The sequence below is a fragment of the Acipenser ruthenus genome, chromosome 5 (genome assembly GCF_902713425.1).
Source record: "Acipenser ruthenus chromosome 5, fAciRut3.2 maternal haplotype, whole genome shotgun sequence".
Lineage (NCBI taxonomy): Eukaryota > Metazoa > Chordata > Actinopteri > Acipenseriformes > Acipenseridae > Acipenser > Acipenser ruthenus.
The window spans coordinates 34,978,924-35,005,891 of record NC_081193.1 but is presented as its reverse complement, the minus strand read 5'-3'; the positions used below and the strand labels follow the sequence as shown (position 1 = coordinate 35,005,891).

General features: G+C 37.5%; 1 protein-coding gene across 6 annotated transcripts; it reads right to left on the bottom strand.

Annotated features, from left to right (window-relative positions):
• Nucleotides 1-749: 749 nt before the first annotated feature.
• On the bottom strand, nucleotides 750-12,244 carry thumpd2 (THUMP domain containing 2). Of its 6 annotated transcripts, XM_034003980.3 has the most exons (11): nucleotides 11,842-12,244; nucleotides 11,501-11,559; nucleotides 10,693-10,825; nucleotides 9,984-10,399; nucleotides 9,731-9,808; nucleotides 8,319-8,371; nucleotides 6,051-6,138; nucleotides 5,694-5,765; nucleotides 2,189-2,303; nucleotides 1,639-1,759; nucleotides 750-1,157 (listed from the first exon to the last, which is right to left on the bottom strand). In XM_034003980.3, the coding sequence occupies exons 2-11, from the start codon at nucleotides 11,549-11,551 to the stop codon at nucleotides 851-853; spliced, it is 1,434 nt and encodes a 477-aa protein (XP_033859871.3). In that variant the 5' UTR covers nucleotides 11,552-11,559; nucleotides 11,842-12,244; the 3' UTR covers nucleotides 750-850. The 6 variants fall into 6 exon arrangements, with proteins under 6 accessions (XP_033859871.3, XP_058880070.1, XP_058880073.1 ...); XM_059024087.1 differs by having other exon boundaries at nucleotides 11,501-12,244; XM_059024090.1 differs by having other exon boundaries at nucleotides 9,984-10,322; nucleotides 11,501-12,244.
• Between the last annotated feature and the right edge of the window lie 14,724 nt (nucleotides 12,245-26,968).

Below are 26,968 nucleotides of genomic sequence, written 5' to 3'. Positions count from 1 at the left end.
GCACCCACTTTTTAAAAAAGTAAGGAAACAGACCAGTATAGAATTTTGATAGATCTATTATAAAAACTCATAGTGCCTACATGTGTTCTGGTATCTAAGGGTTAAAACATGTTTTGTTATCCTTGATCCAAATCGAAAGAACACATGGAACAATCCCAACGAGCAGACTGAAGTACTGCATTGCCACTGGCAGTGAAAGGGCTGCTGAACTGTGTACGTCATGGCGCAGGATGGAAAAGGAGTTCTGGGATCAAGCAGGTTTAAAAGCCGATTACAAAGCTAGTTATAGACCTGGGCGAATGAAATGGATTTGAAGGAAGGGACTATCAAACTGGGGGGGGGGTAATCATACTAAGCAGGTATAATCCGATGATGGGAAAACAGCAGTAATGTAAATTATTTAGTGCATTTCAGCAAGTTATAGTGGATATTCAATACACTCAGTATCCTGGATACACCCATTATGAATAAATTAAAGACCATGTTGGCCAATGACCAGTCTGTAATCACTGGTCATTTTCTTATTTATACATGTAACTAGAGAACAACTTATACTACTGAACTGAAAAGTGGAAAGGGCATTCTTTAGCACTTTATTGATAGTACCCTGCACACCAAGCGAACACAGAACAGAAACACATAGTGTTGTGGCTTCAATTGAATCAAAGTGAATAAATATCAACAGAAAGAGAACCCTTGCTGTCAATGCACATGTTTGTCGGGAAAAAACAGGACTCAATCTAACAGAATTAAAAAGAATGGTAAAAAATATTTATTTGCAGAATAATGTTACAATTGAATAGCTAACCACATCTAATTGTGTACATGCACAGTGTTTGTAAAAAGATATTCAGATAGAAACCTTTTTGTACCTGTGTATGAGTGCATCAGTTGCCCCAAGGCTTACTCTGTATGTGCCATTTGGTATTAAAGAAGCAAATTGCTTGGACAAAGAATTTTCCTTTAGTGTGGCTTCTCTAGTGAATGGAACCATCTTCACATTCGTATTTTGAGAAGAAGTCCCTGCGTCTTCCGCGTGCTCAGAAGATGAAATAGCATTATTGGCTGCCTTACATTCTTTATTGAAATACTTCTTCAAGTGCACGGAGAGCTGAGGACTTAGCAGCAGCACGAGGTTCCCGCCAACACAAAGCACCCTAAAAAACAGGTAACAGTAAGGTAAACAAATATGTTAGACACATACACGGCACCACAACAGTAAATAGCTATCAGTATCATGATCCACACCAACTTGTTATAATTTATCAACACTGGATAAGCGGTTCTCTAGACAGATACGATCGTAATTGTGATGTGTGTACATAAAGATTGACAGGTTCTGGTGTTAAAGAATGTTCTTAACAATTTTTTAAAAAAGATATAGCTATAAAAAAGTGTTTGATGTCTCCCTCCACCATACCCTCGTTGCCAGGGATACGCACCCCCAGAAATCTAGTCAGGAACCTGTTCACTATTTTAAAATAACAGCCAGTCAGAAAATTCAAACTCCATTTTTCTGTTAAAAAAAGCAGCACATATGAAATACTTGCACTGATGGCTTCAAAAGTATATTCCCATCACATATAAAACAACAGCGTGGCAGTATGTAGCAGCTTCATGTACAGTAAAACCATTTACCTTTCCATTTCTTTTAGAATATCTGGCAGCATTGTTCTCATATCGGTTTCACTGTTGAATTTTCTCCCAAATGGAATGTCGCAAACTATTGCATCGACACTAGCTGAAGGGAGCGGTATATCTGTGAAATAAAACAGTGTGTAAAATAAATAATCTGCTTTATTTATATAGTACAGGGTGGGAAAGATCACTCGACAAGTTCGTGAATATCCAGAGAAAATTACCATAAGTCAAGCAGACTGGATAAAAGACCTAAGGATGTATCGCTTATTGATGTCAACCTTCTACCAGTGGCAGCTACCAAAAATTCAAGCCAAGTACATTTAAACTCTCTTTACTGTCTCTACTATGCTTTGAGTTTACCTCCTTCTTCCTAACCTCCACCTGATTTCCGGTCTCGCCAGGGTGGTTGGTGAGAGATGTGGATTCAAATTTCAAAGCAGTGCCAAGTACCAAACAAGTCCAAATTTTACATGGTTATGTAATTTGTTAATCATGTTGTCCTGAATATAACTGGTAGTGACTATTAACAATTCTATTTGTATCTTACCCATCACTGATGCTCTGATTAGGTCAATTTTCTCAGTCAGATTTGCAAACTGCACATTATTGTATGCTTTTTTCAGTTGTGATTCATTAATGTCAAACCCCAGAAAAAACGCACCCTGAAAATTATGGGAGAAAACACAGTTATAAAATCTCACATAACATTTTTTTTTTTTTTAATATATAAAAGTAAATTAAAAAAGTGCATAACAATAATTTAACATTCAACAGATTAACAATTGAACATAAATCAAACGGTCATAGACACTTCCATTTTACATATTTTTGAAGACATCAACAAAGTCTGCATGCAAAAAAAGCTTTACAATAACAATAACCTTGTTTTTTAAAATCGGATATATCTTGTAATAGTTCCCTGTGGAGTCAAATAATTAATAGTGAATATTTTTTATGATTTTTTTTTTTTTAAACAGACCTATATTTATAATGACCTGTACCCATTTGTATTTTTTCTATAAACCACAAAAATGACGTTCAACAGTGATGAACTTTATTTTGTATGACCATCCACAAAACATGTGAAGACCACCTGAGATACACTTGCAGTTTGCATTTTCTCTTCTGGCACAAACAGCTCTGGCTCTTAGAATCAGAGGAGCACCAGAAGTGACAGAACAATGGCCTAGTAAATTCTAGATTGGGTATAGTTTCCACCGGCTGATACAACAGGCTGGCATTTACAACAGCACCATTCAGACAGAGACAAACAACTGGCCAGTACCGTGTTTTACTGCAGATGTTTACACGGTCCGAGTGACCTTCTGCTTCCTGCTCTCTGCCTTAATACAACTTCAGGCTATAACTTACTGGATTACAGAGGGACCAGAACTTGATGCCAAATCTTATTGGCTTTCCCTGAATGAATTGCTTCACAAAGTGGTAAACATGAGATCACAATGAACAACTCCCCCCTCAAAAAAAAAGAGTCCCAAACCTATAGTAAAGATAATAATATATAATGGCAACAAGTGAAGAAGTTAGCTATGAAAGACTGATATATCATACAAGTAGTAAACTCTTGTACCGCAAAAATTAATTAACTTGGAAACACCATCTTTTTTTTACTGTAGTACCCGATATGCCTGCCCATTATACTTGAAAAGTATCACATTCACAACTGAAAAAACTAAAATGTTATAAAATAAATAAATTATATTATATTATATATATATACCTGTAATTGAGTAAAACAACAACAATACACACTAATGTATCTTTCTGATACCAAATTACTTCCTCCCATCCAAAGAGTGGGAGGGCAACAAACTTGGGCTGTTTTGTATGTGATATATCATATGATCATCCTTCATCGGCTTAAACAGCTTCATATAATTAAACTGGATAAGAATCGGTTTGACTTTTGAGGAAAGAGGAAGGTCTATTTGTCAGACAGAGATACTGTGCATGTTGAAGCTGATCTCAGCTGAAACTGCAGGATTCACTCCTCGCTCTCAATTTCATTATCTTTGGAACCTTATCTTAAATACAGAAAGAAGAAAAATCCTGCACAATTTTAGCTGAGCTCTGCAAGAAAATAAGAACGATTTAAAGTAGTTTAAAAGGATTATACCCTGCTAGATAGCAGATAAAGTCAAATTCAACATAAAATGAAATTCTAACAGGATATACACTACCGGTCAAAAGTTTTAGAACACCCCCATTTTTCCAGTTTTTATTGACATTTAAGCAGTTCAAGTCCAGTGAATAACCTGAAATGGTACAAAGGTAAGCAGTAAACTGCCAGAGGTTAAAAAAAAATAGATTAGGTTACCAAAAACTTAAAAATAATGTACATTTCAGAGTTATACAAAAAAGGCCTTTTTCAGGGAACAAGTAATGGGTCAACTTACAGCTGTTCTGCAGCAATGGAAGTAAATTAAGCCTTGAAAGTTGATGCTAACAATTCCTACAGGTGTCCCAACTTTTGTTGATTACTTACAAACCCTCTGTCTGTATAAAAGCAGTGTTGGAACAGACTGTGTTACTACACCCTCTTAAGCATTATTTGGACAATATTGTACTGCAGGAAGTAGTATATTGCTCTCATAATGGCGAGAAAAAGGCAATTAACAAAGGAAGACAGACAGACCATTATAACCCTTAAAAGTGTAGGTCTTTCCTTTAGAGAAATTGCAAAGAAAGCCAAGGTGTCAGTGAGTACAGTTTCCTACACCATCAAAAGGCACTTGGAAACTGGAGGAAACTCTGACAGGAAGAGGTCTGGCAGACCCAAAGCCACAACAGAATCAGAAGACAAGTTTCTGAGAGTCAACAGCTTGCGTGATAGGCGGCTCACAGGACAACAGCTTCAAGCACAGCTTAACACTGGTCGCAGTAAGCAAGTCTCAGTTTCAACTGTGAAGAGAAGACTTCGAGCTGCAGGTTTGACAGGTCGAGTGGCAGTAAGAAAGCCATTGCTAAGATGGCAAAATAAGAAAAAGAGGCTTGCCTGGGCCATGAAGCACCGCCAGTGGACTACTGAAGACTGGAAGAAGGTCTTATGGACCGATGAATCAAAATTTGAAATCTTTGGTTCATCACGCAGGGTTTTTGTACGCCGTCGAGTAGGCAAAAGGATGGTTCCTCGGTGTGTGACACCAACTGTCAAACATGGAGGAAGCGCGATGGTCTGGGGCTCTTTTGCTGGATCCAGAGTCGGCGACTTGCACAGAGTGAGTGGCACCCTGAACCAAAACTGCTACCACAGCATTTTGCAGCGCCATGCAATACCCTCTGGTATACACCTAGTTGGTCAGGGGTTCATCCTACAGCAAGATAATGACCCAAAACATACCTCCAGGCTATGTCAGAACTACCTTAGAAGAAAAGAACAAGACGGTAGGCTTCAAATCATGGAATGGCCAGCACAGTCTCCAGACTTAAACCCCATCGAGCTGGTTTGGGTGAACTGGACAGAAGGGTGAAAGCAAAGCAACCTACAAGTGCAACACATTTGACCAAACTTTCCAAACAATATTTGATTTCCATTGTAGCCGAGTGTGTTCGGCTGTTATATCTGCAAAAGGTGGCTACTTTGATGAGTCAAAAATTTAGATTAAATTTTGTTAAACAAAACGATTCCATGATATATTTTTTATCTCCAATTGTTTATTTGCTCTATGCTTTAATTTCAGAGTACATTGAGACATTAAACTGAGTAAATTTCAATAAAAACTGGAAAAATGTAGGTGTTCTAAAACGTTTGACAGGTAGTGTAAATTAAATGATTTTAACAGTATAAAACTAGAACGACACACAGTGCTCAACATTAACGCCTTCTTAGTGCAAGCTGTATTTTACTAGCTTAATTCCTCTCAGAAAAAAAGGGTTTTGCTCTGGCTTCAATGTAGTACAGAGCTTGAGGTAAAAAAAATTAAATTATTCATAATGAACATTTATACTGTATGAAATTTGCCAGATAAGTGCTGACAAAGTAAACATACTTACGACACAGTACTACTTACTACTTTTACATCAATCAGTCATACCTGCCAATCTTCAGCTGCTTCTAAAAGAATGGTGCCAACCCCACACATTGGGTCCAACAAGGTCGTGCCAGCCTGTATAACAACAAACACTGTATTATAAGATACCAAGTAAAACTCTGCATATGCATGTTTCTGAAGCTGAGGGAACACAAAGTCACTTTTCCAAGAGTAGTAGCTTGAAACCTGGTTCCAGGAGACCTAGTTTGAGGCACATTTGCTTTATCAAACTCCCCTGGTGTGCCATGCAGTGGACTGAAACCTTGTCTCCTGAAACCAAGTTCCAAGCCACAAAGTGGCTTTGTGTTCCCTCAGCTTTATACTAACAATATTAAAGAAAGTATGAGTTGTTACTGATACCTTGATATCAGCCAGAGACACCATAGCCCACGCAATAGTTGATCTAAGTCCTGTAGTTTTAATATATGTCCTATGAGCTAAAGGAAGCCTGAAGAATAAAGAATAATTTGGTTTTAATGTACACATCTCTTTTCTTTTTTTTTTTTTAAAATTTAGAGTGACCAATTATTTTTTAGTTATTTTTCCCCCAATTTGGAGTGTTCGATTATGTTTTTTTTCCCTCCTCACCGCAGCGAGTCCCCACACTGCACCGGCGTTCTGAGGTCATGTGAACATCCTCCAATCTCACAAGCCTAAAGCCAGAATCGTTTTTACACTGAGCAATCGAGAGCAGAGGTGGGCGGGCTACCGATCCCGGAGAACAGACGAGCCCTGCTGAATGTGTTCGGTGTCTGACCAGTAGGGTTCGCTGTTGTGCAATGATGGGAAGCAATCCCTGCCGGTTTCCCACCCCCCGCCCCGAGAGCGTCAGAGCCAATGCGACGCCCCCCTTGGGGTCCCCAGCAAAGCTCGGCCTCTTTGCACAGCCTGGACGCGAACTGGCACCGTCCAAGCTGTGTGACTTATCCTGCGCTCCCAGCGGCAGCGCTTTAACTGGATGAGCCACTCGGGGACCCAGGTACACATCTCTTAATTGAATAGTTTTGTCTAGTTCTATAAATGCATATTAGATTTTGTTACGTGATGCACAATAAGGGCCTTCTCCTGTCAGTTAAGGTTGAAGCTTTTGTTAAAGAACTGTGTTTTGTTACGGCACAGAAGTACTAGATATACACTGGAACAGCATGTTTGGTTAGTGCTTATTTAACTCTTTGACAGACGGAAGGATCTCAACACTATAGTGCACAGATGACTGAATATCCAATAATATATATTTTTTTCATGCCTACAGCAATAATCACACAGAGCCTGAAAAGTTAAAAAATTTGTATACAATCAACTTTATTGGATTATGGCCAAAGTAATCCAAAACGTCTACTGGAGGTTAGGATTGTATGATAAAAGTTTGGTGAACAGTGGTGCAAAATCAAGGCAGTTTTGGGGTTCACCATGTGGGGTGTAACAGAATGAGGACCCTAAACAGAGTTTGCAGGTTACATACATCCCTTGTCAGGGATATAATAGAGCCCAGTGAAATTCTTGTTATTTTTTTTTATAATTTTTCATTTTATTTTTATCCGCTAAAAATGTTTATTTAATTTTATTACAGATGCACATTAATTAAATAACTCAAATATAACTGTTTTAACTATATACATCCGTTTATTTTTTTACATTTTGACAAACAGACCTAGCACAGAAAAATAATTTAGCTATCATAATTTCTCATTAAATGCTGATGCGCTCGATAAAAATACAACAAGATAAAATAAAAATATATATTTATACTGCTCTACTATTGTGGGGCTGTCATAATAATTACACATACAGCAATCTACCCATTCAAATCAATCCCATTGCATTGAAGCAGGGCTCCAATGTACAACAAGCTTGGAGTTTCTCTGTATTTAAACACAAAGCAAAGCAGATTCATTCATTCAAATCCATTTAAAACCAAAAAAGCATTTGCCCCAGTGCAAAGTTTGCACCACTTGAAATAATGCAAAGAATTAGCACACTAATACAAAATACAAGCAAACAAGCCATATTTTCCTCAAAAGGAATAAACAGCTAATGCTTAACGATGGTATCTTTCGACTCCCATTCCAGACGAAAGTTGCAAAATCTGCACATTATTATTGCCACCGTCAGCTGCATAGGCCTACACCCCCTCATGCTCAAATTCTTTGCAATGTTCTTTAATTGATATGCGTGGTTTAGGCATTTTAGAAACAAACGCCTTGGCAACTATGATTGCAAATATTTTTTGTATAAAACCACCCAATTTAAAAATGTAATTCTATGTTTGCTTTATAATGATTTTTCGTTTTTATAGTTTTATATGTTGCATTTTATTTTATTTCGTACTTCCAAAACACACAGGGCTCTAGATATAAATAACACTACAGGTGCTGCTGTCATAATAAAGTTGGTGACCATGAACTATGCCCCCAGCATTCAGAAAAGCATCTCATAAAAGCCTAGGTGCAGTTTAATTAAAATCAGACAAATTCAAGTGAGGTGTTCTGGTGAGGATATCCTTTATCACCATCAGGTTTCCAGGGATAAGTCAGAAAAGAAAATGTATTAAAAGGTATACATGTTCTTTTCTGACTAAGGGAATGAAACTAACATTGGTATACAGAAGCTTATAAATGTTTCCCAAACCTGAAAACTGGGATCCCCAAAACACAGTTCTCGTCACTTAGGTGTACATTAACCTGAAAAAAAAAAAAAAAAAGCTTACAATTAGAAACTGAAGAGCTGAGTTTCACAAACTAGACCTATTCATTTAATCAGATAATATGTGCTGAAACATGAAAGCAATATATGACTGCCATATTTGTTTTATGAATCAGTCAAGAAAATAAGCGAGTTAAGGTTGTGTACTAAATATGTCTTGATATATTAAACTTTTTTGGCGTAGAACTGTCTGTCTGGCTTTCTCACTGCGGCACAGAGGAGTCCGTTCAGTTGCTGAGCGTTGTATTGGTTTACATCGGCAAGTTGGATTTCTTTGAATTTTAGGAAGTCAGAAAACACTGAAAACAAAGTTTTTATGATGACTTTAGTGTTTGCAATTGTCAGCCATTTTGTTTTGTTGTTTGAGGAGAGGAAGCTCAATTTGAGGGAGTTTGCCCTGTCATGGGTTCATAGCTGGATCTATGTTTAGTCATGTGATGAGGTTTTAACCAAATCACACGCCAGAATGTCTAAGGATTGATTCAAATACACCCACCCCTCGTTATATCGCCCCTTGCAGGCACCGGCGGCAGCTGTAACTGTAGAAAAATAAAGTGTAGCAAGGCAGTCTTGGCGGACTGTCAATCAAAGCAGAAATTCACAAATCAGATAACAGATTGCCTACCTGTAGGCGGGATGTACATTGAGAGCTCTGACAATAGGGCAGTGTTAAGGTCATGTGATCGCTCTGCTGGCAGATGTAAAAAGTGTGTAAAAAGTGTTGTTTTTCTATGGGTCTCTCGCTATATTGCGGCCCTTGATATATAGCGGATTTATTTTGGACCCCCGACACCCGCTATATATCGAGTGGGTGGTGTATGTGTGTGTGTGTGTGTGTGTGTGTATATATATATATATATATATATATATATATATATATATATATATATATATATATATATATATATATATGATAGCTAGATAGATAAAAGGTTTTGCTCAAAAGAGCCAACTTCCCTTTTAACATTTCAGCATGTTTAACATACCTTTGTCAAGGGAAAGTTTGTTTGAGTGGAGGTACTTATATATAAGGTTTAGAGTATTATCTTAATTTATATTTTTTATTATGTTAACTGGTGCATACCGTTTTCTGCATCTGATGGTGATGTTTAACCCAAAAGCTTTACTGGAGTGTATTGTTAGGCATTTTAAAAGATAAAGCAAACCATTTAAATGACACTAAAACGCTGGTTCCTGGTCTAGAGTCAACAGAACTGTGCCTTGATGCTGTATACATACTGTATGGGCTGGAGTGTCAAGAAGACACCAGGTACTTGAAGATGATGGAATTTTGAGGAGCTCAATAACCACATCTTAGCCGTATGTTGCTACATTACCTCGACATCTGGGTCTCTCAGCTCTGCTTTCCATCCAAGTTGTTCAGTTATAGCAGTTCCAATAATTTGTCCAAGCTCCTAAAAAAAGAATGAAAATACAGCTTTTGGTAATTATACTATAAAGAGAACATAAATGTTGGCAAGTTAAAACACTACCTTCTTTCTTTTCAAGTGCACCAGTCCTCCCTTCCTGTACATGATGGGAACTAATTTGTGTACAAATAGACTGGTTTTAATTTAAACAGTTTATTACCTGTGCGTTAAATCTCTTAGCAACACTGCCACTACAGCGGCAAGAAACTCTGAACAATGCTGATGGTTCTTTGTGGTTCAATGAAACATCTTCCTGAGAGACCTTTTCACACAGAGAACTCTTCCCATCGTCCCCACAGATTCCTGAATCCAATTCAATGCTCTCCTGATGATCTGGGATTCTTTCAAGATCAACTTGTGATGGACTTCCCACTAATCCTCCCTCCAGGTTCATTTTCTTATTATGCTCTTTCTTGTCCTCCTCTTCCCATTTTCTCTTCTGGCTGTTTTTGGTCTTGCTTTTGTATGAAGAATTGTCATTTAAATCTCTCTGAAGTATCTGCCAAGTAGAAAGCGTATCCATCCATACTCTGTCATCTCCAATTATTTTCTTCTGAATTACGTGTTTAGCCTTTCCTGAGATTAAAAACATATATGACATATTGTGTGCTTTAGCATTACCATTTAGAAATAATACTGTATTGCAATGGGAATGTCAATTACTCCATATTAAACTCAAATACATATCAAAAATACTACAGGCTAACAAAGGCACCTTATACCGGGTGGGTATGGGTACTGACTAATAAATATAAACATAAATAATACAAAATAAATACTGTTACAGTTGCAATTAACAGCTGCCTCTCCAAGGATAGCTAACATTGCATTTAGGACTTGAATTACATAAAAAAAAAAAAAATGTATACCTGTATTCCATGGCACATTCATGGGAGGCTCTTTCTTCAACAGTAGAAATAACCTTTCAGCTGATTTCAGTCCTTGCAACTTTTTCACATTTGCACTGGTTGTGAAGAAGACTTTGCCTTGTACATGTTCCACCTAAAAGACATGTATGGTAAATTATAGTAGGCGTTGTGAAGCTACATCAATTGTATGACCAGGTTATGACTTGTCTGACAAGAGAAAAAGGCTGCAAAACAAATCAGCCCATTAAGGTTGTTTCTGATAGCTCTGTGCTGTAATGTAATTATATATTGCTGGTGTTTGCAAGGGTTACGTATCCTTTAACAAAACATCAGTTTTCCTTTCAGTGTAAAATGCTTTTAGATAATTAAAGGTTACTTTAATGTTAATTTTTAATGCAGTGTTAAAATCCAGCATTTCAATTTAATGTAATTACACACATAATTACAGCAGACAATTGAAGCGTTTTAATTCACAGACTCTGAACCTTACAACCTACAAACTTAACATAGTTACCGGTACACTCAATTTGCAGTAATAAGGTGAGTTTGATTAAGTTAGAAATGGTATTGGAGCAGGAGCAGAAGACGCTCCCTTAATGAATACAGGACCAACTAAATCAATAGCTATCTGGCATCTGTAAAAACGTAAACAGATTTAACTGAGTGAATTTGTCATTTTACTGTAACCTCAAGCCACAAATACAGACTGAAAAGCAATGCAATGCAGACAGCACCAAGCGGCATAAGTTACACGATAGATTATTTATTTCTGATTATTTTAAATGTCTTTAGCAACTTCGATACTCACATCAAAAGCTGCCAGTTTGGAAATGACTTCTTGAACAAGAAATTGTTCCATGCCTTTTCCTGCAGTACAAAAATACCGGTATGGACGTAAAACACAACTTGTTTGTGACATTTCTACTTCTTGTTGTAAACAAGAGCGATTTGTACTGACGTTTTTAAATCTGATTATCTGCAGCACTGCAACCTGTCCTGTATTTTGATTTTGATGAGACTCGGTTAACTTAACAACTAACAGTAACATCGACACAGACTAATTTTATCAGAGAAGCATACATGCCATATGCTGGTAGTAGATGCTTTCTGTTGTCGATACGGAATCGGAAACTGGCAGGTAGGACTCACGTGAGAAGATTAATCGATGGCAAGAGGCATAAGTTTGCAACCAAAAAGCGCCTGTCAGGCAGCCCCACCTCACAGGCAGATAACAACAAAAGCGCAAAACTTTTACCAAAGATATTCTATATACTCAACTCCGGCTTTAGTAGTTTTTAGTTCCTTCTCACTGCGCGCAAAGCATTGTGGTATATACAGAGAGCTTGGCAGAATTTTTTCTATGGCGAGTCAATGGAGGCTTAAGTAATTTTACTGGTTTATGCAGGTATTCGCCTTGTTAAAAAAATGTATCGGTGTATGCCCAAGGTCTTTTGACGGAAACGGCAACATTAGCAAATTATGGCAATACGTAATTATTATTATAAAAATGCTATTTTCTGAGCGCTGCCCTTTTCCGCGGCGCATGCGCAGTAAATACAGTTACGGCTGATCGCACGTCATCGCTGATAATATCTATTGATAGCTTTCTGAAGCTGGTAACGGGAAATTTAAAAGCTATGTCATATCAGATATATTTTATTACTATTTTTGTGTATGTTAATTGCTTGTGAAATCATTTTATAACAAATATACGAATGCACATTACCTTTTGTTTTTACTTTGTCCAAGTAGCTACCGGTAGTTTGTTTACTGCACTATATTGCTGTGTCTTGATAATATTTTGTTGTAATGTTATGTATTTCTAAAGTAACCGGTGATACCGGACTGTTAAATGATGAATATGCTTATTTTTGTTTTATTAAAAATATATATTGTAATGTGTGTGTTAAATTAATACCGTACAATAAAAGTATTACATTTTTGTCAACATGTATTATTGCATTTATTTTTGCAAAACATACAAATTGCATATTTGACGAGATAATGGCACAATGTAGATGGGGGTCACTGTATGATCTGTATATTCATAATCTGTCATTATCAATCAAAACCATATGCAGTCGTCCCTTCTTAGAGCGACGTTTCTGCGCATGCGCCACCGAACGGGACAATGCTCAGAAAGTAGGATTTTTCATAATAATTTCGTATTGTCATAATTTGCTAATGTTGACGTTTTTTTAAAAGGGCCTTGTTCAAAAGTGAAATCTACTTCAAAAGTTTGATGCTTTTTTATAACATGGCGAAAACATTTCTTACGCCTCCATTTATTCTCCACTGAAAAAATTCTGCCGAGCTCTCATTATATAACACAATGCTTTGCGTGCAGTGAGACGGAAGTTTCCATTGAAAACCAGCGGAGTCGAGTATTGAATGGGTGCGTTCACGGAGATCATTCTGCGCAGATTATGTGCAGAATCTGAGCCAATGGGTGCGTTCATGGAGATATTTCTTAGAAGATCATTGGCTAAATTGGTCAAATTCTGCACAGAAACTGCGCAGAATGATCTACATGAACGCACCCAATAGCTTTGCTTTTACTGAGGTCTAAGCCCGCCCTCCCACTCCTACATTACATCGACGTCATTTCTTCTCTCTACTGGAGTTTGAAAGCCCGCCGGATAGTTAGAAGTTGGATCGTTTAAAGTTATAAACGTTAAGTAAGGGCGCTAACAGTATTGTTTTAAGCCCGAACCAATGTACTTACAGCAGATATTTATAAACAAGTATATTTAAAGTTAGATTTGTATTTGTTTTCATATAATAACCTCTAGCACTGTCCTTAAATTAAACCAATATATTTAAAATGCATTGTGTTTAGAACAAAAAGTTAAAAAAAGGGATTTTCGAGAAATGCACGTTCACTGTTTTTGTAGTTACATGGTTAAGGCTAAGTAAATTGCATAAGATTAAGGACATTGCATAACAGTCAGTTCTGCTGTTGATTGTCATACCACTACAAAAATACTGAGCATTTAACGCTTCATAAAGAAGTTTGAACGTAGACTTCAGCAAACAGACTATTGCTGTATACAGTATACTACATGTAGGTTACAGTCAGTGTAGACCATAGCTGACTTCCAGGCAGGTGTCAGTGCAATCCATAGCTGCCTGGAAGGCAGGTTTCATTCAGTGCAGTCCATAGCTGCAGGTGCCAGTCAGTGCAGTCCATAGCTGCAGGTGCCAGTCAGTGCAGTCCATAGCTGCAGGTGTCAGTCAGTGCAGTCCATAGCTGTAGGTGCCAGTCAGTGCAGTCCATAGCTGCAGGTGCCAGTCAGTGCAGTCCATAGTTGCAGGTGCCAGTCAGTGCAGTCCATAGCTGCAGGTGCCAGTCAGTGCAGTCCATAGCTTCAGGTGCTAGTCAGTGCAGTCCATAGCTGCAGGTGCCAGTCAGTGCAGTCCATAGCTGCAGGTGCCAGTCAGTGCAGTCCATAGCTGCAGGTGTCAGTCAGTGCAGTCCATAGCTGCAGGTGCCAGTCAGTGCAGTCCATAGCTGCAGGTGCTAGTCAGTGCAGTCCATAGCTGCAGGTGCCAGTCAGTGCAGTCCATAGCTGCAGGTGCCAGTCAGTGCAGTCCATAGCTGCAGGTGCCAGTCAGTGCAGTCCATAGCTGCAGGTGCCAGTCAGTGCAGTCCATAGCTGCAGGTGCCAGTCAGTGCAGTCCATAGCTGCAGGTGCCAGTCAGTGCAGTCCATAGCTGCAGGTGCCAGTCAGTGCAGTCCATAGCTGCAGGTGTTAGTCAGTGTAGTCCACAGGTGGGGTCACAGGTAACTTTTTGTGTATCTTGAATAATTTAATGAACCTGTCAAGCTACAAGGCTAGATCCACCCCTCTTAATCACTAACTGATTGATTGTGTTCACTGTTAAATAAAACCCAAATCCTACAAGTTATATTCTACTTTTTGTGTGTGTGTTTTGTGCAACGGGGAGGGGGCAAGTAGATTTTTAAGACGGACAAGTAGATTTTTCTAGCATTTTGTCCTTTGGACAACAAGTTTCTTTTTTTCAAAAATCGTACACCCCCTGTGAAAAGTGAACAAGATCATTTATATGCTGCATCTTCTGAGAGACCAAAGAAAATACTTTTCTAAGTGTTCTGACAAGAGGTTTCTTCCAGTGTTAGTAGAGGGTTTGTGTGTAGAGCAAAATCATAAACACAACCCAAAGTGCCATTTAGATATGTTAAAAGCTATGTAAGAGCAACTGAAATTACAGTATGAATTATTTTAATTGTACATATTTCCATTAAAAAAAATGAAGTTACATAAATCTGAACACCAAGTTTAAGTGGTATTCTCCATTACATTTTTCTATCTGTGCAGATATACATTGTTCAAGTACAGATGAATACACATTAAGCATCTGAAATCCCAGTCGGTGGGTTGCTTTATCAAATTCTTCAGAGTGCTCCTTTCTGTTCTCAGTTGCAGTCCTGAGGTTTTCCCTTTAAGTAAGGAAAACATTTAAAAAATCTTAAATAGATGATTGGAGAGTTTAAGTGGTGTATACTGTTTGTTTAAGCACATAGCACCTTGATGTATGTGAAATATAAATCTGATGGGGTCAGACCAGCACTCATGATATTTCATAAGTTTCTATTACACCATGTATTATGTGACCAAGCTACTGGTACATATCCAAAAACCAGTAGGGGTGTTTATTTTTTATTTATTGAATCAGGTGATTCCCATAGAGATTGTGATGGTGGAATATCAAAAAAAAAAGCCGATATTTCAAAATTTCCATGAAGATAATGTGTGTGTGCCCAAATGTTATAAGGATCAGCTATAAAAATATGTGACATACTAAAAGGGTTATCATGGTAAAATAAACAAAAACCACAAGTTAAATAAGACATTTAGGTCTTAGCTGGGCCCCCATGTTAATACAGCTACTTGTGCATGTAAACATGGTACTTATGAACACATGCCTTAGTGCTGTGATTATGGTCACCAGACTTAGATTCCCCTGTAGACAAAAGGAAAAAATAATCCTTTTAAGGCATGATTTCCCATCACAGTATCCTACATCTGTTACTTTTATCCTTAACTCAAACCATAGCCTCTTAAGTAATCTTATTTTCCTCAGGAAGTCAAAATAAAATATATTCCAGTCCTCCACATTAAAAAAACTAAAACAATCATTTTTACTTAAAGGTAACAAAATTGATTGACCTGTCTGATGATATACACAAGTAATACATCTGAAATATAGTGTATTACTATGGTGGCACTGAAATGCTAAATAAATAGCACTGGGTATACATTACTAACCTGAAGTCATTATGTCCTTATCTCAAAATTTACCACCTGTTGGACCTGGTGTAATGCCAATCGCCTCCTCTACCTTCTTAAGTGCAACTTTTTTCTTGTTTTTATCTACTCTTAAATAGGAAAGCAGTAGACCTGCAACGAAGGGTACATTTTGACCTTCGAAGGCTTGGAACACATTACCAAACCTTCAATGGTACTAATTTGCATAATTTACTGGTGATATCACCATAGCGACTTGTTTATATTTGATTGAAATTCCTATTATTTTACAGGTAACCCATATAAATGGAATAAAACATTCACATGTAGTTTAAAAATACGTTATATAGAACAGTGATCATATTTTTATAATTTTAATAAAAATACACGTTGTTTATTTACACGTAATTAATGCTGGTTGCGATATTCACAGATAAGCAGCGGACAGGCAAAACAAAGCTTTATTTACCAGTGACCGTTCCAAGCAGGTGGTCAGTCACATTTTACTACTACTACTAATAGTATTGTTAATAATAATAATAATAATAATAATAATAATAATAATAATAATAATAATAATAATAATATATGAAATTACGCTTGTCAAGTGACCACAGAGATTGGCTGTGCCTCCATGATACATCATAAGAACATAAGAAAGTTTACAAACAAGAGGAGACCATTCGGCCCATCTTGCTCGTTTGGTTGTTAGTAGCTTATTGATCCAATGCACGGCAGCGGCGCCATAGAGATGCTATGTATAACGATTTTGAAGTGGATTTTAATTATACAATAACTTTTGTTAAGTAATATGCATTATACAAATCAAACGATTGCATTTTGCATGTGAGTGACATTTAATGCGTGATTCATAGTATTCGCACATTGTCAAACAGTTTCTGTTAACAAAAAAAACACAGTGATTGAATGATGCCTGATTAACATTCAAAGGTTTAAAACTACCTTTGAACTCCTGGCTAGCGAATGAACCTTCTAACAGCAGGTTATTTGCTCCCCATCCCCGCAGGCGAGAAGGGTGAAGCATTCTAAACAGGCCAGGGACATTATGGACCTGAAGGCTCAGGTGGCCCAGGTCCTGAAGCGCCTGTCTCGACAGGCACTTGCGGTTCCAGCCGCAGTCCCAGCTCCAATACTGCCCCAACTACCGTACCCTCCGGTAGTTGGGGCAGTATTGGAAGACACGCTCACTATAGTGGCCTCCTGGGACGCAGCCTCCTTCTCTGGCATGGAGGTAGCAGGGGAGACCTGAACAGTCAGGTAACGCCTGGCATCTTATTGCTAAGGAAAAGAAGACTGCTTCTAAAACATCTATAGAAAGCACATTTAAATTAGTTAATATTAAGTATTTGAACCAAATAGAAACACTATTATTTTAGAAACTGTACATCTTGTGATTACAGAGCAAGGATTTTGATTCTAACACACTATTTTTCCTGGGTGAAAATAAACTTTAAGGACCCCATGGCCTGTTCATTTGAACCCAATTTGGGAGCCATTGTCCTAGCGAACAAGTACATATTACTACAACAACAGCCCAATTCAAAATCATACTACTTAATTACCTTTTCTGTTTTTGGTGAAAGAAAGTGCTGAGTAGGCTTCCAACCTCTGCAAACACATCAGGGTTTTCAGGAAATGGTGTTGAGCTGTTTGCAATTTGTGTGATTCTGCGGCACGAAATATCATCCTGCAATGACTGAGTGTGATTATTGGGATTCTAGGAAACAGATGACTGTGGTAGTGGAAGAATAGACTGAGATAATGTTGACAGAGGGGTAATGGAGGAAGTACACAGGTTACAAATATGTCTTCTGGAATTTAGTGATGGTGCTGGTTCTTCTGCAACATTAGGATGTGAGTTTTCAAAAGATGATGCTCCTACTACAGTAGAATAGCAATATTTTCATGACCTACTGTAAAGACAATGTGAGAAGAGGAAACAGTTATTTTTTTAACTGAAATTATACACAATATAATTAATATACATTTAGGTGAATTAATTTACCACAACAGTTCTATGAAATAGTCTGTACATAAAAACAAAAACTTTTAGGAGAATTAACTATTCTCTCTACTTACCACGTGACACAGTTCTTTTTTCTGGGTGGCATTTCTCTGAAAATAAGCCAAGTATTAATGCTATGACATTCCAAGCAGCTCGAGAATCCCCCCCCCCCCCCCCCCACCCCACCTCAGAAAAAAAAATCTAACAGACCTGCCTGTCAGGCAGCTGTGTACTGCACTGACACCTGCCTTCCAGGCAGCTATAGACTGCACTGACTCACTTACACCTGCAGCTATGGACTGCACTGACTGACTTACACCTGCAGCTATGGACTGCACTGACTGACTGACACCTGCATTCCAGGCAGCTATGGACTGCACTGACTGACTGACACCTACATTCCAGGCAGCTATAGACTGCACTGACTGGAACTTGCCTCCCAGGCAGCTATAGGCTGCACTGATTGTAACCTACATGTAAGCTACCAGTATATACTGCAGTGATCTGCTTGCTGAAGTCAAAATTCTAACTTTATGAATCGTTGAATGCTCAGTAGTTTTGTAGTGGTATGAGAATCAACAGCAGAACTGACTGTTAGATCATCCATTGCCATTGGTTCATTTCGAGAATATTTTAATGATTGTTTAGTTTCTGTGACGAGACTGCTTTCTAACGGAACGCTAGGGGGCTGTGTGAAATACACAACTGTATGAAAAGCAGATCAAATAAGTCCCGGTACAGAGTATTGGTGAGTACCGGCAGAATTTCACCTTTCTGTGGAACAAATGTATGCAACCAATGTATCTTATGTTGCAGCAATGACAGCCATGCATCAGTGGTGTATGTTTGTCTGCAGTTCTATCAATTGTCAATTTACTGTGTTTAATATAGTGGAAAAGATAGAAACTAAATAAAAGTGTTACCAACAGCAGCTCCTAGGCAGGCCCAATTTATCAATGTCTCTGAAAGTCATTCTGTATAATTCATCATCACTTGGCGCCTGTTCTTTTACATTGACAAGCTTCCAGAAATACTAGGCAAATCTTTTAAAGTGTCAAACAAAAACACCCCAGACTCTAGTTATCTTTATGGTGCTTAATGTCTACATGCTAAACTTTTCCATTTACTGATTTAGCAACGTTGCCATCACTATGGCTGTATTGCTGTACTGTATAATAAATACACACTGCATTTGAAATTCTGGTATAGTGTGCAGGCAGTATATATATATATATATATATATATATATATATATATATATATATATATATATATATATATATATATATATATATATAGTGGCAGAGCATGGGCCCTGCAAGTGTAAATATGTGTATTTTGTGGAAGGGACAGGGTTGAAAGCCTAAATTGTGTAATTTGTGTTAATTGTTTAATTATCAATTGGTAATTGTTTTTATTGTTTTGGCAGTTGGCCTCATTATTATTGAATTAAAGCCAGCTGCCTATACCTGTGTCTCTGGGGCGTATAAACCCCTGAGTTAGTTCATTTGGGGCTGCTGCTGTGTGAAGAGCCCGACTGTGTGTTGTATTCTGTGTGAAAAGGTACTGTGGGAATCGTTTGTTTGTAAAACTGTGTGTTTGTGCCAGGTAAACAGCTTAGCTGTCCTGCACGTTAGTCAGGAATTCTGCATAAATGTATAGTAAGTGCTCAGAAGAGCTAGGTGTTTTATTTTGTTTTGTTTTGTTTTGTTTGTTTTGTAATTATTTTGTTGTTTTAAATAAAAGCACACAAATAAAGCTCTGAAAAATCAAGTTTCAGTTTCTGGATCACGTTTCTATAGGGGCACGAACCTCTATAAGGCCATCTTGGTCACTCTATATAGATAGATATGTGTGTGTGTGTGTGTGTCTAAAATTATTTATTTCAGCTATTTCTTTACTCCAAAAATGCCAATTCAAAACTATTAATACCCTGACAAGGAAAATCAAATTAATAGCTAGTTGACTCTTTAGTGATTTTTGGCCATTCTTCAATGCAGAATTGTTCCAGTTCATTCAAATTCCGAGGACTTCTCTTGTGCACAGCCTTCTTCAACTCATACCAAAGATTCTCAATCAGATGTAGATCGGGACTTTGATTAGGCCATTCCAGAACCTTGATTTTGTTCTTCTTTAACCATTCTGAAGTAGATTTTGATGTGTGCTTTAGATTGTTGTTGTGTTGGAACATCCAGTTGCGCTTTAAACCAAGTTTTGTAGCAGAGGGTTTCAGATGATTGGCCAATATCTTTTGGTATGCTATGAAATCCATTTGACCATGTATTGGAACTAAATTTCCTGTGCCATTAGAGGAAAAACGGCCCCATAGAAGGATATTGCCACCTCCATGCTTGACAGTAGGTATGGTGTTCTTTTCCTTGTGTGCCTCACCAGACTTTCTCCAAACGTAACGACTATCAACATGACCAAATTGCTCGATTTGTGTTTCATCGCTCCACAAAACCTTTGACAAGAACTCATATCCATTATTCAAATGTCGTTTATTGCAAACTTAGTCCCGCGGGCGGAACACGGAACTGCACGTAAACATTATAATTCATAACTCATTTGTATTATTATTACAAAAGCAAAAGAGAAAAAAAGCTGATGAATATCAAAATCGTTGTTTTCCTACCGTCAAACCGCGAAGGAATTTTTCGAATCCGTCATTTCACCGCTGAGATATCCCATTCGCAATCTGTCTAGTACCCCCATGCTTCCAAAACAAATGTGATCGACTAGCTTGCGTTTTGCTGCTCTGGTCTTACAACCTTGATGACGGTGAAGTCTCCCTGATCATGTTGTAGGGGAGGTCAGAAGCTTTCCATTCATACCTTTACTTTGTTTGTAGCCCAATCCATCACAGAGTAATCGATGTGCAAACAAACACGCCCACCTCTTGAATGAGATAAGGGAAAAAAAAAAAAAAAAGCCTTACAAAGGCTAATGCATGTGGCAATGGATAGCATGTGAGGTCCCAGAAGTTAACATCCCTTTTAGAACTTAGTGTATCACTGGACATAAAGATTTACACAATGTTTATTTTTGGAGAGGTTTTGGGACCCTTGGGCTTAGCTTTGTAAAAACTCCTGTAGAATTCGATCCCTTTGTTCAAACAGTTCCAAATTTTTACCCAGAATAGTAGACATGTTGGTGAAGCACTGGAAAAAAATCTGGCTCTTTTCATACGCTACAAGTTGAAAAAATGACTATAGAACATAAAAAAATGAAAAGCGTTTATTGTTTTTTTATGTATTTTTTCTGGATATCTCCTTCCAGTGTGGTACTGAGTAAGACTTTTATCACACCTGAGGTTTTAGTCTTGATGCCCAAGGGGTTACCTTGAATTCAAGCCCTGAACCATGCATGTGCTGTCTATACTTTGGAAGATATTGTGATTTATTTAAGGGCACAGCCCCCCAGGCGGAAATTGCCTGTGAGGGGCTGGGGTTTTGACAGGTTAAGCGATTGTCCGTGTGACGTTTTCCTAATATGACGTTGGCCTGCGACCTTTGAGACCTTCACCATGCAATACTCGACCTATGGTTCAAATGGAAACCCCAGTCCCACTTGCAGCCAATTCACTTTGAATATCTTTCAGTCTCGGATTGTTATTAACCTTCCTCACAATTCTTCTACTTGTTCTTGGTGAAAGAACCCTCTTTCTTCCAAACCAAGGGAGCGTTGTGACAGTACCATGAGTCTTGTACTTATTAATAATAGAAACAATAGTTGAAATTGGGATACTCAAGTGCTTGGAAATCCATTCCAGCTTTATGACAAAGAATTTTCTGCCTAAGATCTTCAGATAGCTCTTTACTTTTTCCCATATTGACTTATTGGTAATGACAGCAATCATCCTATGCCTAACCCTTTTATACTCTTTATGTATATTCTATATTCTATATTCTCTGTATGTGTGCTGAACTTCTACTAATTAAATAGCCTTTTGGTCTCCATTTACTGATTTAGAAAGGCTGGAATCACTATGGCTGCACTGCTGGTATGGTTTAATCTCATTCAGTGTACAAGCAATCCTTGACACCTTCAGATTACAACACAGTCATGGCTATTTGCAATACAGCTCGTACTGTAGGGCAGCCAAAAATATTACTAGAACATGACAACCAAAACATTTACTGTCTAAAACTATTAAATCCAAATATTTTCATATTCCAAAATAATCTTTCCAAACTAAAATTTATGAGGAGTTTTTGCTCTGTATTTGTATAGCTGCTGTTTAAAAGAACTGCAGTAGTTTATTGACTGTTCTGGTAAGAATAACACAAAACACAAAAAACATAATCAGAACACTGAATAGCCTTGGACATTGCTAGACATGGACAATAGATTATATACACTGGCACTGATATGGTATCTTGGTAGTGAAGCTGCCCTTCTATCACCATTGTCAATAGGTATTGACAATGTCGACCCAGGGGACTTTTTCGACCTGAAAAAAGAAACAAGGACCAGGGGTCACAAATGGAGATTAGATAAAGGGGCATTCAGAACAGAAAATAGCAGACACTTTTTTACACAGAGAATTACGAGGGTCTGGAACCAACTCCCCAGTAGCCGACACCCTGGGATCCTTCAAGAAGCTGCTTGATGAGATTCTGGGATCAATAAGCTACTAACAACCAAATGAGCAAGATGGGCCGGATGGCCTCCTCTTGTTTGTAAACATTCTTATGTTCTTATGTCCCTTATTACAGAAGCACAATTTGCCAGGGCCAGTGCATTGCCATTAAAGATGATTTTGTAAATAACATCATCATACTGCATTACACTTCAGTGTATTATATATTTTCATAAATACTGCAATCAATATTTTCCCATATCTGATTGGTGACGCACATAGGGATTGATTCATTATAGGTTTTAGAAGCATGCCACATTTTTAAAAAATCTTATTATTTGCAAGTAGACCAAATTGTGAATATATCTCTTGGTTAAAGATTTCTGTCTAGTCTGCATTGCAGCAAAATACTAGCAAGTACTGCACTGCATGGACTGTTTTCACCACCTGTATTAGGCAGGTATGCAAGCTGAAGCTGTGAAGGTTTACGATGACCATTAAGGATTTTACCCCATGAAGCAGATGATGGAAGCATCTTGATGTTTCTTTATCCAGCGAAACTGCTCTAAGTTGTTTTCATATTATTAATATGGATGGAACGTATTGGTAAAGGTTGCTGGCTCGATTCCTGAAGCCTAAAAAAACAGTTTCCCTACATAATCTGCATTTGGCTGTGACCTCAGACCAAAATTTGAATGACAATTTAATCTTATCATGGCCAAAAGGTGTTGAATAATCTCAATGCAATCTTTGCAAATTGCTCAGATCAAGATATGCTATGCCACTTCTTCAAAGTTCTAACCATTAGAACTAGCACTCTATGACAAAGGGCAAATACCACTGACATCATAAAACAGTAGGGATCCAACCACTATAAATACACTGCACTGTATATTCTATGTTATAATACGAAACAAAGCTAGAATGAATCACTGTTGCTGTAATTGAAGCCAGAGCCTAATTGACGAATTCCATTAGATTTAATTTCCATTCATAGAATATATAGGTTGTTGTTTTTTCAAACTTAAATATTAGTCAGTATAGCTACATTTTCATGGTGCTCTATACACCCACAGGCTTTCTTTGTAAATGCTAATCACCTTGATCCAATTCATCAGCCTGTAATATTGAATGTGTCCATGCAGAAGCAGAACATTAATACACTTATGAGATCTGCCATTTTAAATGATTAGCATTTGGCTTAATGTGCCTTTGTTTAGGAATAATTGGTAACCAATAAGGCAAGGCCTACTGATTGTATTTCCATTTGAACTGACAAAATGACAATGTGTTGTTAGTAAGGGTTGAAAAATAAAACCATTTCTGTAATAACTAGAAGGAAACCAGTCTGTTGCTCTTAACAGCTGGAAATATTTTAAGATCTGACCAAAATGCTGTCAGTTATGCCTCGATCAGGTGAACCACTTACAGACCTCTTAATGGCTCTTGGTAGTCTATATAGGACCTCAGAATTAAAAATTAAAGTACCAATTTCTGAACCCCTATAAATAAATACTGCGCTATTACTGTAATAAATTGCAATGCAAGTACAGTATTGCAGTATTGTATGGGTATTTTGCAGTACCCCTACAATAACAGAATTATTATTTATTACAATATTTTTCAGATTTCATACATTAATGCTTAGTGAAATTATGTAATTTTTTTATTGACTTTTTTTTTTTTTTTTTTAAATCATTCTTGTTCCACTAGAGGGCAATAACTCCACACAGAAGCATTCTGTTGGCAAACTGACAAACATGGCATTCGAATTTAAACACTTGAATAGTTTATTAATCCAAGATTCCAATCTCTTTCTTAATGATATCTCCAGGAAGCTGCCATGCAGTGCACGCGGTAAGCTAGGATGCCATATGGGAAGCAAGTTTGTTACCCACATATGGGAAAAAACTCAAAGAGATATCCCAGGGCTTCAGTTACATATCTCCAATGCAGTGCCTTTTTAAAGCACATTTCCCTTACTCAGTCCGCTTTATAATGATAATAATCTTTGATTTCATGATGGTCTATTCACCGTCGTGATATACAGGCCTTGGACAAAAAGCAGAAACACCTGCCATAATACTGTCAATAGAATATAGGGCAATCATGGGCTGCTAGTCTGCAAGACCTGTATACTGGTCAAGGAAAGGCTTATACATTTTAGGTGGCTTTGATAAGATCAACAACTGTTTAGATCGTTAAATTAGACCCTAAGGTGCGTTACATATACAATGTGTGTTAAATATTATTCCCATCCCCTGTATTATATTATTTATCACCTGTTATTTTATATATATTATTTTTTGTGGAACATCTTGTGAGAATTTGACTGTTTACCTCTGGTAAAGATGTTATGACATCCAGTTTATATCTCAGTAATACTTTAAAATAAGTGGAAGGAATTCAAATTAATTACAGATGATTAGAACTAAAATAAAATAATTTCACAAAGCTGCTCCACAACATCTGTGTTATAATAACTTGTATACCATCTGCCACTTACTGGACATGTTGGTAACTCAATAAATTATAGTTTTCTTGTTCAATTCACATGCCAACACAGGAATAATTTACAATAGCGGTTTGGAGCACATGTGGATGAACTGTTAATTATTACAGCCTAACCTTTTCACTGGCACATTCTCCTGTTATACCACAGTACTTGTCTTAGACTGTTTCTTGGCTTATGCACTCAGTAGAAATTAGACATTTACATGGCTGAAAACTTTTAAACAAGTAAACAAATAAAGAATTGAATGGGAACTGCTTGTTGCCAAGAAGAAGAAGATATAAAACCAAGTTCCTGATTAGTTATAGGAAAACAAGTAATACATTATGCGTGTGTGTGCTGGCTTGAAACATTCAAATATATATTCAGCATTCACAGTAGTGTGAAGTGTTTGAGATTTGAGCACGCATCAGTGCTTTTGATTTCTTGAAATGGTTGTATATGACAGATTTCATGTTACTTTTGACAGCAGCTTTTTTTCTTCAATTATCTAAATATTCAAGCAGTTGGGGTCACAGGACTGTTTAGAAACCAATTTGAGCTGTGGCATAATGTATTCACAAATGTGATGATAAAAAGAGAAACCAAAGACCTGACACTAGTTTTCATTCCTCTTTTTGTTGTAGTATATTAGCAACATATCTTTATGAATGCAGCTAAGATTAAAAGCAAACGCTGTGCATGCAAAACTCTACAAATACTTAATGTTTGTGGTACTTCTTTATTGGAACGCAGATCGCTTAGCAAATTCTTGTTTCCCTTTGGGGTCAATTGCTTTTAAAAGACATTTTTGAAAATATAATACTTCATCAGACAGAAATGACTATTGTTGTTCTACTTTTTTCCTGCAGGATTAAGGAGCCAAAACTAGAAGGGACTCTTTCTCCTCATCACACTTCAGCAGACCCTACTGGCCTGGCCTGGTGAGCTCAAGCGGACGCCTGCAGAGGCTGCAAGCTTGCTGAGTTACTCTCTGTATGAACCACCCACATGATCTGACCGGTCAACCAAACACACTGCTTCAAACCAGAAACAGGGATCCTGGCTACTTTAAAAGACATAGAAGATCTGATGCTGGGACTTCTACTAGTTAAACACAGCTACCATCCTGTCTTATTTTTATTATTATTATATGTTACATTTAGACCTTTTATTACAATACATGTTTTCATGACGTAGAGGGTCTACTGTACTCTAATTACCAAACAAATGTTTTTCATTGTAATGAATTTTGAGCAGGTGGCTTATTATAAAAAAAAAAGGCAAGCTTGAATGCTTGCTAAGAAACATTAGCTCTCCTTGATGTGTGCATTTTCCTTTGGGTTTGCCATTCAGTGGGGGTTGCAGGATAAAATGTGGAAAAAAATACGCTTGCATGGAACTGTGAAGGGCGGCTGGTATAAAGTTTAGTTTTGTTCCTGATTTCAATGAAGTTAACATTTACAAGTGACTTGTATTGATATCAGTGCAAGCCTGACAGTTGATAGGAGAACAACATGAAAGGGTGTACAGTGGCTCTCAAAAGTATTCGCCCCCCTTGGACTTTTCCACATTTTATTGTGTTACAACATGGAATCAAAATGGATTTAATTAGGAGTTTTTGCCACTGATCAACACAAAAAAGTCCATAATGTCAAAGTGAAAAATAAAATCTACAAATTGTTCTAAATTAATTACAAATACAAAACAGAAAATAATTGATTGCATAAGTATTCACCCCCTTGAGTCCAATATTTGGTAGAGGCACCTTTGGCAGCAATTACAGCCATGAGTCTATTTGGATAAGTCTCTACCAGCTTTGCACATCTGGACACTGCAATTTTTGCCCATTCTTCTTTGCAAAATTGCTCAAGCTCCGTCAAGTTGGATGGGGACCTTTGGTGAAC